Here is a 19,733-nt window from a genome sequence, read left to right as displayed (position 1 = left end):
ACACATGCAGGATTTTTTTTTCTTTCAATATTAAAACAATGCATTGAACTAATTTTTCAATCCGCAATAAGTTTATTTAACTCTTTATTTGACTAGTTTTGATTGAATATTATGTTACTATTTTGACTAGACTTCTTAGAGATTTGTTTTGAACTTTTGTTTGCATTTTTTTTCTTCCATCTATCTGTTATGTTTTTGTATGTTCAGCTAGTCTGTACCACATCCCTTGGTCTCACTTTGATCCGGTGGAGTTTTTCATACAGCCCTATTACGTTGTATTAAATTCCACTCTGGTTGCACCAGACAGCGAGATAGAGAGCACAGATAATATTTGTGTTTCATTCGGGGACTGTGTGTCGTCGTAGAACTCTAGGGTTACACTGGAGAAGTAGTGATTTAATAAACAACTAGTTTTACTGGATCAGAAATGCTGGAATAAGTAGAATGTATGCAATTTATTCTATGGAATCTATTTCGTTTGTTCCAGTATGAGATTATTTTTACCTTGCAACTTCTATCCTGAACGGTTTTTTTCAGTTATAAAAATATATAGCTCCTTACGTTTCACAAAAAGTTACAAATAGGGGTTTCAATCTAAAATTGGTTGAATGTAAACGTGGGCTCATGCTTTCGCCTTTTTAAGTGAATTATTTTTGTTTGGTGATCTTTTATTGATTTTAAATATACATTTCTTCACATTCTAAAAATCAGTTATGTTTATTCTTATTTTCGTATGATTTACGCCTCGTTAAAAATATGACCATTTTGTAATACCAGAAACCGCTTATTTTTTAATTTTTGTATTTTTATTTTTTGAATGCTTTTCTTAAAACGTTTCAAAATGATTAATGTATACAAACTTTGGTATATTTAGACTGGTATCGACTTAGATTTGTAAGTGTGTCTACTCCTGGAGATTTTTTTAAGTAAAAGAAATATAGAGGAAGAAATTTGTCATTTGTTGCTAGTGAATGGAAGGTTCTGTTTTTGCCGTTGTAAACTAAATCCATGTTACTACTGTTGTTTGTTGGCTCTTTCCTGTTTAACGATTCAACTAATCTGAAAAAGCTGTCAGCTTGTGAGAGTGTTGTTTTCAATGTGATTTTGATTAAGGCACATTTACTTATGTTTTAATTCAATGTTAAAATTACTTCCATGTCGATCCTCCGTTCTCCGTCTGTGCTAGAGTTTCTATCAATGGCACACTCTCCTAATTTTGCGCTACATTTGTTTTCTTTTTTTAATTTGTAATATGGTATGGTCTATCAATTTCACACTAATGTAACAACAACACTTACGGTTAATTATTTAAATAAATAATTGATATTATTGTTTGCACATATAATCGCTGTTTGTCCGACATTTCATCAGCTTGGATATTTAATATCATTTTCCTCATTATATTTACACTGATTTTTTTATGCGTTTCGGTAGTACATAAATTTTGAACAAGGAATTATTTTACGTGGCACAGTTATCTGAACAATTGGTTCGCCTAATGTTTAGTGAAAGAGAAATGTTTAAAGTCTTTTATTTAGTATATACATTTTACTGTGGTTTTATTATGATCCCATGGTACTATCAAATTAGCTAGAAATAGCAGGTTTGATTACAAAAAACTGCCTATATCTTACGTTTGGTTGTCGTTTTCGACAATTTTTGATTTTAAAAATTTTACTGTGTTATAAGAACCACAACTTTTTTTTTTATAAATGCTCGATATCGCACTTCACTGTTTGATTCATTCAACTGATAAACAGTAATTTCACCGAGGAAATTTATTCATTTTGTGTAGGTAACACATACGCTGAGAAGTACAACAGACTCTTACAAACATTCTCTCCAGACTAATCTTTTTTCTACCCTGAGATCGGAACAAGGGTAGACCAACTATTAGTCGATTATTTCAACACATTCTTAGTCAGGTGAATGGAGTTTAGATACTCTAACACCTTTCACGACATGCTTAACCCTCTAGTACCCAAATTAATTTTTAGACGGACTTCGAAAAAATCACTATTAAGCCTCATAAACATTTTTTAAGTTCTTATTGAAGCTTTTTATAGGTTCGACTGAAGACCGCCTAGAGGCGGCACTGGGCACTAGAGGGTTAAGCTGGATAAGTATTGCCCGGACTCTGCATCGTCGAGTGGAACGATTCATAAGTGGTTCGCCGAGTTTCGTGGACCAAAAACTAATTCATGTGACGACTTCCCAGCAGAAGTTGGCATTACTTTCGCGTAAGCCGACCGCGTTTTTACGCCGATCCATAACCATGGATGAAACCTGGATCCATTACTACACTCCTGAGTCAACGCAACAGGCAAAACAGTTGGTTTTACCGGGCCAAAATTCTCCCAAGCGTCCAAAACGGCAACAATCGGCCGTAAAGGTTATGGCCCCGTATTTTAGGATGCACATTGCATGATTTTCGTGGACTATCTTGAAAAAGGTAAAACCACAGACAAACAGACGTGCCACTCGATGACGATTTCATCGACCAGAAAAATAACGATAAATTTGAAATTTTGCTTAGTAGGCAATAATGCCGCTAACGTCGCTATAAGCAACCGTACACATTCATTCTCAAAGACAAAAACCATCAGTACCGCCACTTGTGTTGATTTAAGCAAGTGTCAAAGACAAAAACCGTTTTACGAAAATAAGTTAGTAGGCAATAAGCTCACATGGTGGCGCATGAGTGTAACGTTTCAAATAAGGACGAAGATTTTACAGGATTTTTATTCGAAGAGGCACGTCTGTCTGTGGTAAAACCATAACCGGATACTATACAGTCGTCGTTCGATAGCTGCAACATGTTTACATTGCAGTTATCGAATGCCGTTCGATAACTGCAACACTTGACATATGCCAAAATTTAGAGGGGGGTCCGTCACTACCATTTCTGTTTTCAATGATGCCGATATGTATTTTTTTAATGAAATAGTGGCAAAAAATAGCAGAAAACTAAAATAGACAAGCTATTCGATTAAGCAATTTGATATTCATATTTTTTCGTATCATAATTTATTGCGATTTAGTAACTACTTTACGTAACCAATATGTAGGCGAAGATAAAGTTCAGGCCATTTTACGAGACGTTTCTGAACTCATTTGTAGAGCAACATGTCAAAAGGATCTAACTGCTTTCATCGATTTTCTTGATTGACTTTTCATTTGTTTAATAGTTCAGCTAAAATAACTATTCCCAACGTGGTTTTTATTTAAAAAGCTAGATTAGATTCTGCGCTATCAAATGGTGTAAATGACATATCATGAAACGTGTTTAATAAGCCGTGGCGGTTGAAAGAAACCGATCGATCAAAGCAGATAGATCCTTTTGACATGTTGCTCTACAATTCATGAATGAAATTTTGACAGAAAGCTCGGAGCCGCTGACATAACGCAAGTAAAAGCAACATCAATGTCAGCAGGATCCGTGACACCTGAGCCTTTGGCATCCCTACACCGAGTAACAGTGAATGACAATGAACTCATGTCCTGGGCTCAAACTCATTTGTGCCCACTGTCAGCTGTCAGAAAAAGATGTATGAAAAAAGGCGATGATATGCTATCTCGTTTACACTTACGTTGAGATGTTCGCCCTAGAAACATGGCGCGATGCCATTGGGCTGGTGACACCTGTCAGTTCGTAAAATGGTCTTTATAACGCTAGGTCACAAAGTATTGTTTGTGATCTACTATGCACTGCCTCGCTGAGTAGTGAAAGCTAGCCAAAAAATGCACAAAAGAATTTTTTTCTCTTAAAATATTTACGAAAAGTGAACTACATAACATGGTGATTTTGCTTCATTGATTAATAGTGGAGATCTATAATCTCCCATCTAGAATGAAGAGACAACAAGTAAACGAAATCGAAAAAAATCGGAAGAAATGATAAAGAGTCCTTTTGAAATGTTTCTAGAGATTCAACAATTTTCATTTTCGAATGTATTTAGAATCCCCCCGCGAGATCTGCCACTTCAATGTCAAATATGACTTTGACATCAGATTTGACGGATTGCGGTCCGATAACTGCAAAGTTGTTGCAGTTATCGGTCTTGCAGTTAAAAAGCGTTGCAGTTAAAAGTCTTGCAGTTATCGAACGGCGACTGTATTATACTATTCACCATTATTAGACCGAATGAAAATCGAAATCACCAATAAACGACCGCATTTGAAGAAAAAAAAACAAGTTATCATCACAGCAATGCGCCTGTTCATTCATTCTTAGTTGTACAAGCAAAATCGCATAAAATCGGCTTCGAGTTGGTTCTTGGCTGAAGACATGGCTCACCGGTAAGCGTTTTCACTCAAATAAAAACTCATAGCTGAAACTGAGGCGTATTTTGGAGACCTTCCGATCGAGTACTTTTCGGACGGTATCAAAAAGTTAGAAAATCGTTGGACTCGCTGCATCAACCCAAAAGGAGAGTATGGTGAAAAATAAAAACGACTTTGGCTGTGTTCCATTTTTCAGGTACTTATCAGACTGCCTGGAAAAACCTGCGACCATTAAACAGTTTCAAAGATGACCACATTGTAGAAAATGAAAAAGATGCAAGTGAAGCACTTTCAAGTGTCAAGTAATCTCTACTGACTGCCGCGCATAGCATGTCAGTCCCATTTGCATTTTCAGCAAGCCGTGAAAAACGTGTTTTTATAAAATTTCATAACATTGCTTCTTGTGAGATGGGACAACATGTTTGGATGTTTTTCCGAAGTTTTTCAGAACAAAGATGTTGGGTTCATCTATCGGTAAGAAACTATGCATAGTTAGCTACCATTTCCGCTTTTTAACTCAATTTTGATGAAAATGCAAATGAGGCGGACTTGTTATTCACGGCAGTGTAGTTCAGCCTAAACTCGCTTAATGATAGCCTAATAAATTGTTTGTTGGGTATGTACTGAGAAAATCATCGAACATAATATTGATAATTTTTCGAAATCAAACCTGTTGCATCCTATGCTACTATTCACAGAACCACGGTGGTATATTTTAATATTGAGAGTATTAGTTATTTATTTAGGACGAACACACAACTAAGTACTGGGCATGTGTTTGCTAAGCAGACTTAGCAAAAATGTGTTTGCTTAGCAGACTAGAGTATCGTTGATATATACACAGAATTTTTTGGCGGTTTTCATCTCTAGATGTAACAGTTTACAGGGAATATTCAAACAGCCTTGAGGGGTTATATACGGAGCACTTGGAAAATTGTGAGTTTTGTTATTCCTTCTCAGCATATTGTGATAAATTCTTTCGAATACACTGCGTTATTGCGTTGTTTGCATTGTACATGACAACTCGAGTACCATTCCATAGAGATTCACTGTTCTTGCTATTGTAGTTCGGAACAACACCACAAAATTTATATTTAATCAATATAAAGGTTGTTAAGTTGTAGTGTAATAAGTTCTCAGGATAATCGAATTGACATTTCCACATCGCTTAAAATTTTCCCAGATGTTGCGCACATTGTTGTTACTCCAATTGTAGTAACCGATATAACGGAATTTGGAGAATTTTTTTTACAAATTGATATAGATAGGTGCATTTTTGTATTTTTTGACTCACACGCATATATAACCCCTCAAAACATTTACCTACTTTAGTCCTTACACTTAAGTGTAATAAGAGTTTTGAGAACCTATGAAACACTTCCTATCTCTTGGTTCTTTTTAGTACAACTTGAGCATTAGATGGACAATGGAACATTTTGCAGAGTAAGTACCTGGGGCAGAGTACTTAGAAAAACTCGTAAGGTTGCCAAAGTAACTTTCTTCCATACTCGTTTTAATCAAATTAGAGTTTTATTCGTTGATGTGTAAATTTCAGTAGAGGTTTTCCATCAAAGAATTCGAAGGGTTTTTTTTTTGAAACAAGTGAAACCATTTGCAACGACCCAATAAAAATAAACTAGGCATTCAATTTGAGTACCCCGCTACATTGCTTTAGCAGCGAAGATTTGTGCGCTTTATGTTTTTGTATACCCTTCGCAATATTATTTTTAACCAACTGCAACAAAAGCAATGGATTTTTGCTCATGTGATAAATTTTACATGAACAAGACAACTAGAGAAACACAATCTCGTTAGATGTTGACAATTTTTTTCGCATGTCTGCACGGCATTAGGCATAAGCGCCACTAGTAGCTCTACGAAACTGTACTTAACAGCATTGCTACTGGAAAGCATAGTTTTGGTTAAAATAAGTTCAACATTCATGTACTACACTTCTTTAAATCTTCTTCGCATTTTAATTCTATCACTATATAATAAGCTTAAATCAACGAGAAGATATAAGAAGTTAAGTGCAATATAAATTTTGTCAACAGATCAGTATGCAATGTTGAAAAATCACATACATTGCCTACTTTACAACTTAAAATGAAAGTCATAGGACAAAAAATGTAATTAGTTCATGAAGAGATTACTCATGTACTATAATTAAAAAAATCTGGACACATTTTTCAGAAACCCGAAAAAAGGTTCTTATCTGACAGCAAACCCTTGCTGTCTATTTTCTTCTGAAATTCGGCACGTTTCCAATCACTTGGCATGTACCTTGCATTGCTCGTCCCGCTGAAAGAGCTCAGCCTCATGCTCTTAACCTGTTTGGAAAAATTGTGCAAATGCTCGATTCATACGCAAATCCGATATTCGCAGAGTCTCGGCTCGTCTAGTTAACGTACTCACTGCAAGTCATTTCGCTAAAATAGTTTCCCAGTGGTGAGTCCACCGCATGATCCGACGAATAAGAGGAAGACTCGTAGTACGAAGGATGGAAGCTGGTACCGATCTGCAGGTTGAATCCCGTGCCGGAGCTATCGAACGGATCCCCTGGACCAGTTGGCTGTTCCCATGGTTGCGGGCTTACGGCGTCAACATCGGATTTGCACCCTACTAGAGAGTCCATCATCAGCTGATGGTGATGCGGGTGGTGGTGGTGCTGTTGGTGATTACCGGGAGGTAACTGATCGTTATCAGAAAGTAGATCATTTGGGCCCGGACTATTATTGAAGAAAACCTCGGAGAACTTTCCAATTTCCGTTGAACCGAATGCCTGCTGGAAGCCAGGAAGAGGTGTCACGTTCTAGAATAAAACAATCAAAGTCTGTTTTTAACTGATATTCACTACAACGTTATCAATACTACCTTATCTATCGTAGGTGTCGTTAGTGGATTACAATTAGAGCCACCGCCGGGTTCACCCATTTTTGCTTCCCTGCCGTGATCTCCTCCTATTCGTTGCCTAGTGCTCTGCTTTTTCGATCGTTTCGGCGGACTACCACCGGAAACATTCCGGCCAATGCCACCGGCTCTTCCTGGCGATGGATGCCGACTGGTGGGTGAGTGAATGGCCCCTTCCTGATCGAATCTGTCACTCTGTTGGGAAATAGAGATTGAAATCCATGAATGGAACATTTGATGGGCAGATACTGAGTTGAGATAAACGTGTCTTCTATTGTTGCGAAACACTTGTACAAAAGTTATATTTTGGTTTGCAATTTATTCCAATAAATGACGCAATGTGTTTACTATGCATACAAAACTGTGCCTAAGTTATCAATCAATTGAAATTACATCCGACTCCAGTCATCTGTTGTTTAATTGGCTGCCAACTTCTGGGTATATAAAAGACACCGTCTCCCTAATCAGATTTAGTACTCTTCAACCTTTTCAAAATAATGCGTTTGTTAGTGGTAACTGCCCTGCTGATAGCAGCATCCGTCTGTATTACTTCGGCAAGTACAGAAAAAGCATGTAAGATCAATAGTTATACTGTTGTTTGTATTTTGATGTTTATTGCAATGCATTACAGATGTAATCTGCGGGCGCCATGAAGTATTCCTAGAATGTGGAAGTGCGTGCCCTGAGACATGCGATTCAATCAATTCGGATGAAATTATAATCTGCGTTCCCATGTGCATCAGTGGATGCTTCTGCCGGAAGGGGTTCGTACGTAATGCCCAGGGCAAGTGTATTCGACGAAGCAAATGCCCAAGCACTGGAGGCCTCGATCCAGTTCCTGAGGATCCAAGACAAATCTCAAATATAGCCAGAATGTAGCAGAATCAATGTTGAATAATACAGTCATACAAGATACTAACAACACATTAGCAAAATTTCAATCCAATTCAAAATAGACGAGACTGTAAAATTCGCCGTGAAGAAATGCTTTTTTACAATGGATCTGTTTTCCACATGAATGAGTTGAAACTGATTGCTCATACTGGTAGAAATAAAATGTACTTTTCATAGTTTTGTTTGTGCATGTATGTGTTGTTGCAAATAAAAAATTTCTTGGTCCGATGGTTTCAACCTGAACTCGAAAGCTGTCAAAATTTCATGACATAACAAGACATTAACTAGGATTTTATTGATCTCGAATCGATGCTACCTCTGTTGTGGTGGTTACCATGAAAAAGTGTGAATTTCGTGTTTTGATTAAGCTTTGATTCCTGATAAGAAAAATACTGTTCAAGCGAAGCAATTGCTCGATAAGTGTTGCGGAACATTGACTCCAGCTACTTCAACCTTAAATTGGTTTTCTCAATTTCTTCATGACCGTGTCACTACAACCGATGCGTTTACGCTAAGCAATGCCAAATTAGCAAGTCTCAACAGAACATATTTGAAACCAACACCCTCCCAGCTACTCTCGAGGTACGTTGCTCGCCTAACAAGCAATTATCCTATACACTAAGCAGTTGGCCGCGAAGTCCTGTATATAATAAACAAAGGATAGTAAACATTGTAAAACATTCAATAAACAATATTCTTGTGTTTTCCCCTTAGAGGCGAACCAGCCAAAGGCTGAAAGCCTCTCTAATAAAGAAAAAAAAAGTAGTAGGGTGGTATTCAAGACACGATCGCATGACGTTGACTACCGTATTCTATAAAAAAAAAAATATTCCATTGAAGCAAATAGTAGAGGGAATTGCAACGCTTCTTTTACAAAACTTCTGTAACAAAATTTCGAGGCACCAAAAGGTACCAGTTGCCGATTATTCTCGTTTACTGGTTAGTCCGTCCAGAATTCCAGCCATTTTAGTATTTTGCAGTAGCCATTTATTACTAACAGCCACCAGCATAACGGATGAAACCGGCACGAGATGACCGGTACTATTTTGTTTTTCCTCCTTTTAGCTGCTAACACCGAGCGTCCGTATGTATCCGGTACGGTTTAATAATGAAACTGATGGGGTGAAATGTTCGAACAATACGTTTTATACCAAGGCTTCGTCAGATAATTAGAAAGAAGGAGGGGCTACATAGATGATGGATTGGTAGAGACAAATGTTTCTTGAAAGCTGCGCCGGCCGCTGTCGTAATATTAACACCAACACAAACATGCATTTTTGCAAGGTTTTTTCCGCTAGCAGCAGCATTTGGTAAAACAGAAAATTCAATTAGCCGCTTCTGTACCAAAATTTCGAGGCACCAAAAGGTGCCAGTTGCCGATTATATTGTTGTTTTTTGGTTAGTCCGTCCAGAATTCCAGCCATTTAAGTGTTTTGCAGTAGCCATTTACTACTAAAAGCCACCAGCATAACGGGTGAAACCGGCACGAGATGACCGGTACTATTTTGTCTTTCCTCCTTTCAGCTGCTAACACCTAGCGCTGTCGTGAAATTAACATCAACATAAACATGCATTTTTGCAAGGTTTTTTTCCGCTAGCAGCAGCAATTGTAAAACATAAAATTCAACTAACCGCTTCTATTATAAAACTGCGAGGCACCAAAAGGTGCCAGTTACCGATTTCTTGTTTACTGGTTTCCGTCCAGAATTCCAGCCATTTTAGTATTTTGCAGTAGCCACCAGCATAACGGGTGAAACCGGCACGAGATGACCGGTACTATTTTGTATTTCCTCCTTTCAGCTGCTATCACCTAGCGTCCGCATGTCACTGGTGCGGTTTTGGAATCAGAATGATGGGGCGCCGGCCGCTGTCGTAAAATAACACCAACAAAAAGATGCATATTTGCAAGGTTTTTTCCGCAGCAGCATAAACATCGGAAACAGAAAGTGACAACAACAATAACAACAAAGTCAGATCGATTGTATCCGTTAGTGTCGACTGTGCTTGGGAAGAGAGGTAGTGATTGGCTGCGCGGTATGATTTAGACAATCGATATTAATTACCAATTTTTCAATAGTGTATCTCAAACAATGGTTTGTTTTTGTTACATAAATTTAACCGTAAAAGAATTTCTGATCGATTGATGCCAAAACCTCGAAAACCTGATTATAGATGACTGCAAAATAAGCGCTCAAAACCTGACCACTTTTCTCTGGTTTTCCCTGGTTGAATTACTAGATTTTCAAATTCAGGGGCCTAACTTCGATATAGACGTTAGTCAACGTCAAAAAGAAGGTGGGGCTACATAGGTGATGGAATGGTAAGGAAAAATTTTTCTTGAAAGCTGCGCCGGCCGCTGTCGTAATATTAACACCAACACAAACATGCATTTTTGCATGATTTTTTCCGCTATCAGCAGCATTTGGTAAAACAGAAAATTCAATTAGCCGCTTCTGTAACAAAATTTCGAGGCACCAAAAGGGGCCAGGTGCCGAATATATTTTTGTTTTTGGTTAGTCCGTCCAGAATTCCAGCCATTTTAGTATTTTGCAGTGCTTTATTACTAACAGCCACCAGCATAACGAGTAAAACCGGCACGAGATGACCGGTACTCTTGTCTTTCCTCCTTTCAGCTGCTATCACCTAGCGTCCGCATGTCGCTGGTGCAGTTTTGGAATCAAAATGATGGGGCGCCGGCCGCTGTCGTACAATTAACACCAACAAGCAGATGCATATTTGCAAGGTTTTATCCGCTAGCAGCAGCATTTTGTAATAAAACAGAAAATTCAATTAGCCGCTTCTGTAACAAAATTTCGAGGCACTAAAAGGGGCCAGGTGCCGAACTTATCCATGTTTTTGGTCAGTCCGTCTAGAATTCTTTCAAGATAGCGTCCGTATGTAGCCGGTACGGTTTAGTAATGAAACTGATGGGGTGAAATGTTCGAACGGTACGTTTCATACCAAGGCTTCGTCAGATAAATAAAAAGAAGGAGGGACTACATAGGTGATGGAATGGTAAGGAAAAATTTTTCTTGAAAGCTGCGCCGGCCGCTGTCGTAATATTAACACCAACACAAACATGCATTTATGCAAGGTTTTTTCCGCTTGCAGCAGCATTTGGTAAAACAGAAAATTCAATTAGCCGTTTCTGTAACAAAATTTCAAGGCACCAAAAGGTGCCAGTTGCCGATTATAGTTTCCTGGTTAGTCCGTCCAGAATTCCAGCCATTTAAGTGTTTTGCAGTAGCCATTTACTACTAAAGCCACCAGTATAACGGGTGAAACCGGCACGAGATGACCGGTACTATTTTGTCTTTCCTCCTTTCAGCTGCTAACACCTAGCGCTGTCGTGAAATTAACATCAACATAAACGTGCGTTTTAGCAAGGTTTTTTTTCGCTAACAGCAGCAATTGTAAAACATAAAATTCAACTAACCGCTTCTATTATAAAACTGCGAGGCACCAAAAGGTGCCAGTTGCCGATTTCTTGTTTACTGGTTTCCGTCCAGAATTCCAGCCATTTTAGTATTTTGCAGTAGCCACCAGCATCACGGGTCAAACCGGCACGAGATAACCGTTACTATTTTGTTTTTCTTTCTTTTAGCTGCTAACACCGAGCGTCCGTATGTATCCGGTACGGTTTAGTAGTGAAACTGATGGGGTGAAATGTTCGAACGATACGTTTTATACCAAGGCTTCGTCAGATAATTAGAAAGAAGGCGGGGCTACATAGATGATGGAATGGTAGAGACACAGACGTTTTTTCGGTTGCTTGTGGACTGGTCTTTGACTGCCTATAGCTTCAAAGTTTGTGTTTTGTCAGTGTGTCTTTTAAAGACTACCTGAAAGTTATTTCCCATCAGTCTTTCTCAAGACTACCTACTTTTGAATTTAACATTTGTTTTAACTTTTTTCGTATCACCTGAAATGGCTGGACGGAAAAAGAAACCTCGCATCGCTGCGGGGAGGAAAAGAGAGGCATCTCTTTCTGACACATCGAGTGTCTGTAGTGACAATCCTTTTGATATTTTGCCTGAGCAAGAAGCTGGTGAAATGGAAGTTACCAATAATGAAACTATACAAAATATAAAATCTTTAAAAAAGGAGAAAGTTCCACCTATTGTGGTAACTATTTCTTCTGAATTTAATATATTCAAAAAGGAACTTTCAACGTTTGTTTCTGACGTTAAAGTTACCTATCAAATTGGCCGTAGAGGTGAATGCCGCTTATTAGCCGACTCAGTAAAGGGTCGTGATCGTCTTGTTAAGTATTTAACTGACAAGATGTACAAATTTTTTACATATGACACCAAGAACGCCAAGCCGTTCAAGGTTGTCTTGAAAGGTCTCACCAACGATCAAACCATTGATGAGATCAAACTTACTTTAACAGAATTACTTGGCATAGCCCCTACCCAAGTAATTCTAATGAAACAAAAATCACGAGGCGAAAACAGTCAGAGAACTGGAATTTCCCTTGTTAATTATTTAATTCATTTTAACCGCAATGAGGTTAACAACTTAAATTTTTTTGAAAAAGCACATGCTTTGTATAATGTGCGTGTAAAGTGGGAAACTTATAGGAAGTATGGTGGAGGTGAAAAGCATATCACCCAATGCCGTACTTGCCAACGTTATGGCCATGGTTCCAAATTCTGTAACATGGACCAAAAATGTCTTAATTGTGGAGACTCTTCTCACAAAAAGGACACATGTCCTGTGAAAGAGAGTAAAAATTTTCGCTGTGCGAATTGTAACGGCAACCATATGTCAAATTTTTATCAATGCCCAGTCCGTTTAGCAATTGTTAAGGCAAGGCAAGGTAAACAAAATTCAATTTCTCAATTAAAACCAACTTCAAAACAAAATTCTCCAAGCGTACCAGTGACGCATAGTTTACCTACTCCTTTGCATACCCGTTTAACATATGCACAGGTTACAGGTAGTTCGAACATTATACCGCCTAGTGTTGGTAGTTCGAAAATGACCGTTAATATGGGTAAGCAAAACACGCTAGAAAATAATTGTACACCTATCACTCCAGCTAATATTGCTGCCGAAAATATTTTTTCTAATGTCAACTGCCTGGGGCCTATTACGGCAGGTAAACTTTCTTTTTTGCAACAGGCAATGTTCGATCTTATGAACGCCATGTTGCAGGCAAAATCAATGTTTGAAGCCATTCAAATAGGCACAAATTTTACTATTAAAATTGTTTCTAATTTAAAATTTAGCAATGATTTTAAATAAAACAATTAAAATATTAAATTGGAATGCTCGCTCATTGAAGGCCAATGAGAATGAGCTTTTTAATTTTTTAACAGTAAATAATGTGCATATTGCAATTATTACTGAAACATTTTTGAAACCTAACATAAAATTAAAATATGATCCCAATTACGTGGTTCATAGATATGATAGGATTCAGGGTTTCGGCGGTGGAGTTGCAATTGTTATTCATCGCCGAATCAAACATCGTGCTCTTCCCCATCTTGAGACGAAAGTTATTGAAACTTTGGGAATTGAAGTTCAAACTGAACTTGGGATTTTATTTATTGCCGCAGCATATTTACCATTTCAATGCACATGCGAGCTCAAAAATTATTTTAAAGGTGATTTACAAAAACTCACCAGAAATCGTTCGAAATTTTTCATAATCGGCGATTTTAACGCTAAACATCGTTCATGGAATAATTCTCAAAGTAATTCCAATGGCAAAATTTTATTCAATGATTGTTCTTCAGGATACTATTCTATTTTGTCTCCGAATAGTCCTACATGCTTTTCTTCTGTAAGAAACCCTTCAACAATTGATTTGGTGCTGACAGATCAAAGTCATGTATGTAGTGATTTGATCACACATGCTGACTTTGATTCTGACCATCTTCCAATAACTTTTTCTTTATCACATGAATCAGTTTTAAACCCTATGAGCTCTGTTTTTAATTATAACAAAGCTAATTGGGAAAGATACAAAAATTATATTGAGAGAAATTTCAATAATGAGCTTGATTTGCAAAACGAAGTGAATATTGATTCCGCTTTGGAAGCATTAAAATGTGCAATTGTTGATGCCAGGAATTATTCTGTTCCAAAGGCTCAAGTGAAATTTGATTCACCAATAATTGACGAAAATCTTCAACTTCTAATTTGTTTGAAAAATGTCCGCAGACGTCAATATCAACGTTCTCGTGACCCTGTTCTTAAAACTATTTATAAAGATTTACAGAAAGAGATTAAACATAGATTTACTCTTCTGAGAAATCAAAATTTTGAGACTAAAGTTGAAAAATTGAAACCATATTCAAAACCATTTTGGAAGCTGTCGAAGATTCTTAAGAAACCTTCAGAGCCTATTCCAGTTTTAAAAGATGGTGAACGTTCTCTTGTATCCAATGAACAAAAGGCTCAAAGACTTGCTCAGCAGTTTGAGAGTGTTCATAACTCAAATTTGAATTTTGTGAGTCCAATTGAAAATGAAGTCACACGTCAATTTGATTTAATTTCTTCCCAGAATTTTTTACCTGCAGAAATAATTGAAACTAACTTGAATGAGATTAAATCAATTATTAAAAATTTCAAAAATATGAAAGCACCTGGTGACGATGGAATCTTTAATATACTAATCAAACATCTCCCTGAGAGCACAATGGATTTTTTAGTGAAAATTTTCAATTACTGCTTCAAAATTGCATATTTTCCCAAATTATGGAAAAATGCAAAAATTACTTCCATTTTAAAACCGGATAAGAACCCAGCTGAAGTTTCAAGTTATCGACCAATCAGTTTGCTTTCTTCAATAAGTAAACTGTTTGAGAAAGTTATTCTTAACAGAATGATGTCACACATCAACGAAAATTCAATTTTTGCAAATGAACAGTTTGGATTTCGCCATGGGCATTCCACAACTCATCAATTGCTCAGAGTTACTAATATGATACGAGCTAACAAATCTGAAGGTTATTATACTGGAGCTGCTCTTTTAGACATAGAAAAAGCATTCGACAGTGTTTGGCATAAAGGTTTGATTGCGAAATTGCAAACTTTTAATTTTCCAATTTTCCTAATCAAAATTTTAAAAAATTATCTTACTGATCGAACTCTGCAGGTTGTCTATCAGAATTCAAAATCTGATAGATTTCCTGTCAGAGAAGGTGTGCCTCAAGGTTCAGTCTTGGGTCCAGTCCTGTACAACATGTTCACTTCAGATCTTCCTGATTTGCCTCCAGGATGCACAAAGTCATTGTTCTGCGATGACACAAGCATTTCCGTAAAAGGAAAAAGTCTTCGTGTCATATGCAGTCGATTGCAGAAAAGTTTAGATATTTTTTCTTCCTACTTGCAAAAGTGGAAAATCTCTCCCAATGCTTCTAAAACTCAAATGATAATTTTTCCGCATAAGCCTAGGGCTTCTTTCCTCAAGCCAAACAATAATCACGTTGTCAAGATGAATGGGGTTATTTTAAGTTGGTCCGACAAGGTTAAGTACTTGGGACTAATTTATGATAAAAAACTTATTTTCAAAGAGCACATTGAGAGTATACAAGCCAAGTGCATCAAATATACGAGATGTTTATATCCTCTCATTGACAGGAATTCTAAACTTTGTTTAAAGAACAAACTTTTGATTTACAAACAAATTTTTAGACCAGCAATGCTTTATGCTGTACCGATCTGGTCAAGTTGCTGTTCAACAAGGAAGAAAACGCTCCAAAGGATTCAGAATAAAATTCTGAAAATGATTTTGAAGCGTCCTCCTTGGTTTGGTACACTCGAATTACATAGACTTACTGGTGTTTAACCATTAGAAGCTATGTCAAATAAAATTATTAACAATTTTCGACAAAAATCGTTGCAACCCTCAATTGCTACGATAAGCTCTCTTTATAGCCAATAAGTTAGCAATTAAGTTAGTTGTAAGTTTACTTCCCCTTTTCTGACAAGTAGGTTTAAATCCCTACGAATGATAAGTCCTAATTGCGAAAGCAAACAAATCCTAACAATTAAAATTACAAATTTCTAACAGTGTTGAGAAGTCACCATTTGTGATTGGACACACATACTCATTATTCACTAATATTTATCATAAATACTTAAGCTACTAACAAATCCCCCCTTAAAAAAAAAAAATAAAAAAAAAAAAAGAATGGTAGAGACAAATGTTTCTTGAAAGCTACGCCGGCCGCTGTCGTAATATTAACACCAACACAAACATGCATTTTTGCAAGGTTTTTTCCGCTAGCAGCAGCATTTGGTAAAACAGAAAATTCAATTAGCCGCTTCTGTGCCAAAATTTCGAGGCAACAAAAGGTGCCAGGTGCCGAATATATTTTTGTTTTTGGTTAGTCCGTCCAGAATTCCAGCCATTTAAGTGTTTTGCAGTAGCCATTTACTACTAAAGCCACCAGCATAACGGGTGAAATCGGCACGAGATGACCGGTACTATTTTGTCTTTCCTCCTTTCAGCTGCTAACACCTAGCGCTGTCGTGAAATTAACATCAACATAAACATGCATTCTTGGAAGGTTTTTTTCCGCTAACAGCAGCAATTGTAAAACATAAAATTCAACTAACCGCTTCTATTATAAAACTGCGAGGCACCAAAAGGTGCCAGTTGCCGATTTCTTGTTTACTGATTTCCGTCCAGAATTCCAGCCATTTTAGTATTTTGCAGTAGCCACCAGCATCACGGGTCAAACCGGCACGAGATGACCGTTACTATTTTGTTTTTCCTCCTTTTAGCTGCTAACACCGAGCGTCCGTATGTATCCGGTACGGTTTAGTAGTGAAACTGATGGGGTGAAATGTTCGAACGATACGTTTTATACCAAGGCTTCGTCAGATAATTAGAAAGAACGCGGGGCTACATAGATGATGGAATGGTAGAGACAAATGTTTCTTGAAAGCTGCGCCGGCCGCTGTCGTAATATTAACACCAACACAAACATGCATTTTTGCAAGGTTTTTTCCGCTAGCAGCAGCATTTGGTAAAACAGAAAATTCAATTAGCCGCTTCTGTACCAAAATTTCGAGGCAACAAAAGGTGCCAGTTGCCGATTATAGTTTCCTGGTTAGTCCGTCCAGAATTCCAGCCATTTAAGTGTTTTGCAGTAGCCATTTATCACCTAGCGTCCGCATGTCACTGGTGTGGTTTTGGAATCAGAATTATGGGGCGTCGGCCGCTGTCGTAATATTAACACCAACAAAAAAATGCATATTTGCAAGGTTTTTTCCGCTAGCAGCAGCATAAACATCGGAAACAGAAAGTGACAACAACAATTACAACAAAGTCAGATCGATTGTATCCGTTAGTGTCGACTGTGCTTGGAAAGAGAGGTAGTGATTGGCTGCGCGGTATGATTTAGACAATCGATATTAATTACCAATTTTTCAATAGTGTATCTCAAACAATAGTTTGTTTTTGTTACATAAATTTAACCGTAAAAGAATTTCTGATCGATTGATGCCAAAACCTCGAAAACCTGATTATAGATGACTGCAAAATAAGCGCTCAAAACCTGACCACTTTTCTCTGGTTTTCCCTGGTTGAATTACTAGATTTTCAAATTCAGGGGCCTAACTTCGATATAGACGTTAGTCAACGTCAAAAAAATTCTTGTTCATAATTGGATCGATTGGACGTTGAAATCAAGGCAAAGTAAAAAGTGCTATTTCACAAAGACAGCTTTCCTGCTCATTCTGCTCGCAACACAACTGATGAATTGAAGGAATTGCGCTACAAACTGGTTCCCCACCTTCCATGTCTGCTATACTAAACCCCCAGCGATTATTTATTGTTTCCCCGGTTAGAAATTGCGGCTCTCAGGCAACCAATTACCTACACTCGAATATGAGTACAGGGTGCAGCAGGAAAAAATGTGGAGGAAATGTTACAGAAATTCAGTTTACTTTATTAGATTCTTTCAAAAAAATTTATTTTTATCAATGACATCCCCAGACAACGCCGGATGCGGAGAATGCCTTTCAAATGTAGTGCTCCGGTATCGACAACCAAGTGCGTTTTATGGTAGACTTCAAAGTTTTCAAACTAGGTTGAGATGTTTTGCTGGCTTGCGCTTCACAATACGATCAACTACATGTTTCATGTTTTCCATCAACCTTCTTTGGGTCCAATTAAACGCCCTCCAACCTGTTGTAGAACAACGTATTTTTTTTTCTTCATCTATAATTTATTTGACACGGCACAAATACAATTTAATGTTTAACGGCGCCAATTATATCTGGTAGCTTACTTTCTAAAGTATCTTAATAACTAAAAGCAAATTTTTTATCCTCGCTGCCGGCTGAACTGACGAGCTGAAACTAAATCTAACTTAAAGCTAGAATGTTTTGCATTAAAAGCACTGATTTGTTGTTTGATGGTTTTCCATCGCCATAGGTAAGCAGCATATTGAATATGTTCCGCTGCTGGGCCAAGATATTACGGACTGGCATATTGGGTTGTCTCCCTCGGGACCTGAGAGTATCGTGCGGGTCTAGTTGCTGTTTCCGGATCCGGGGTCTTAACGTGTTCTTGTCGTTTGGTTGGATGTAGGCGGAAGGGAATAGGATTAAACTGGGGCGTGGATGGATTTCAGGAAAACGTATATAAGGGACATGTAGGATAGGTCACGGCTCGCCAAGACATCACGAACAGGAACAGCCGGCTGCCTACTTTCGGCCTGCAGGGAAGCTATTAATTTAGACCTGGCGTCACGGTGTACAGGGCATGACCAAACCACATGCTCTATGTCGTGATAACCCTCACCACAGGCACAGATACCACTTTCCCCGAGCCCAACACGACGGAGATGCGCGTCAAATCTATAGTGATTGGACATAAGCCGGGACATCACGCAAATGAAATCCCGACCTACATCCAACCCCTTGAACCACGGGTTCGTCGATACTTTGGGGATTATGGAATGTAACCACCTTCCCAATTCCCCTCTGGTCCAAGCATTTTGCCAACTGATGATCGTATTCTGACGTACAAGTGCGAAAAATTCATTAAAAGCAATTGGTCTTTCATAAATATCACCGTTTGTTGCGCCCACCTTAGCCAAAGAGTCCGCTTTCTCATTGCCCGGTATCGAGCAGTGAGAAGGGACCCACGCTAAGGTAATCTGAATCGATTTTTCGGATAAAGCACTCAGATGTTCCCGTATTTTCCCCAGGAAATACGGAGAGTGCTTAACATCTTTCATCGATCGGAGAGCCTCAATGGAACTGAGACTGTCCGTAAAGATGAAATAATGGTCCGTGGGCATTTTTTCGATAATCCCTAATTGCAGCCAATTCTGCGACGTAAACAGAAGCAGGATTATTGAGCTTATGGGAGACGGTTAAATTGTTATTGAAAAACCCGAAGCCAGTGGACCCATCAAGAAGTGATCCGTCAGTGTAGAACATATTGTTGCAGTTGATGTCTCGATATTTATTGGAAAAAATTTTTGGGATCTGCTGCACGCGTAAATGATCCAGGATTCCACGAGTTTCTTCTATCATGGATGTATCGAAAAACACAGTAGAATCAGAAGTATTTGATAAGTCGACACGATTTGGAATATTCGAAGAAGGGTTAATATTTTGGGACATGTGATGGAAATACAATGTAATAAAACGGGTTTGAGAATTAAGTTCGA

General features: G+C 37.9%; 1 protein-coding gene across 10 annotated transcripts in view; it reads right to left on the bottom strand.

The window, feature by feature from the left end:
- Positions 1-43: 43 nt before the first annotated feature.
- LOC129726067 (hornerin-like) overlaps positions 44-19,733 on the bottom strand; it is a 62,948-nt gene continuing 43,258 nt past the window's right edge. For all 10 annotated transcript variants that reach the window (XM_055682670.1, XM_055682664.1, XM_055682663.1 and 7 more), the window contains exons 4-5: positions 7,159-7,389; positions 44-7,096 (exon numbers count right to left, since the gene is read on the bottom strand). In XM_055682670.1, coding sequence (XP_055538645.1) covers positions 6,683-7,096; positions 7,159-7,389 — 645 coding nt within the window. In that variant the 3' untranslated portion in view covers positions 44-6,682. The remainder of the gene's footprint in view (positions 7,097-7,158; positions 7,390-19,733) is intronic.

This window comes from Wyeomyia smithii, chromosome 2 (assembly GCF_029784165.1).
Source record: "Wyeomyia smithii strain HCP4-BCI-WySm-NY-G18 chromosome 2, ASM2978416v1, whole genome shotgun sequence".
In the NCBI taxonomy this organism is placed as follows: domain Eukaryota; kingdom Metazoa; phylum Arthropoda; class Insecta; order Diptera; family Culicidae; genus Wyeomyia; species Wyeomyia smithii.
The sequence above is the reverse complement of the archived record's forward strand: the minus strand, read 5'-3'. Positions and strand labels throughout refer to the sequence as shown.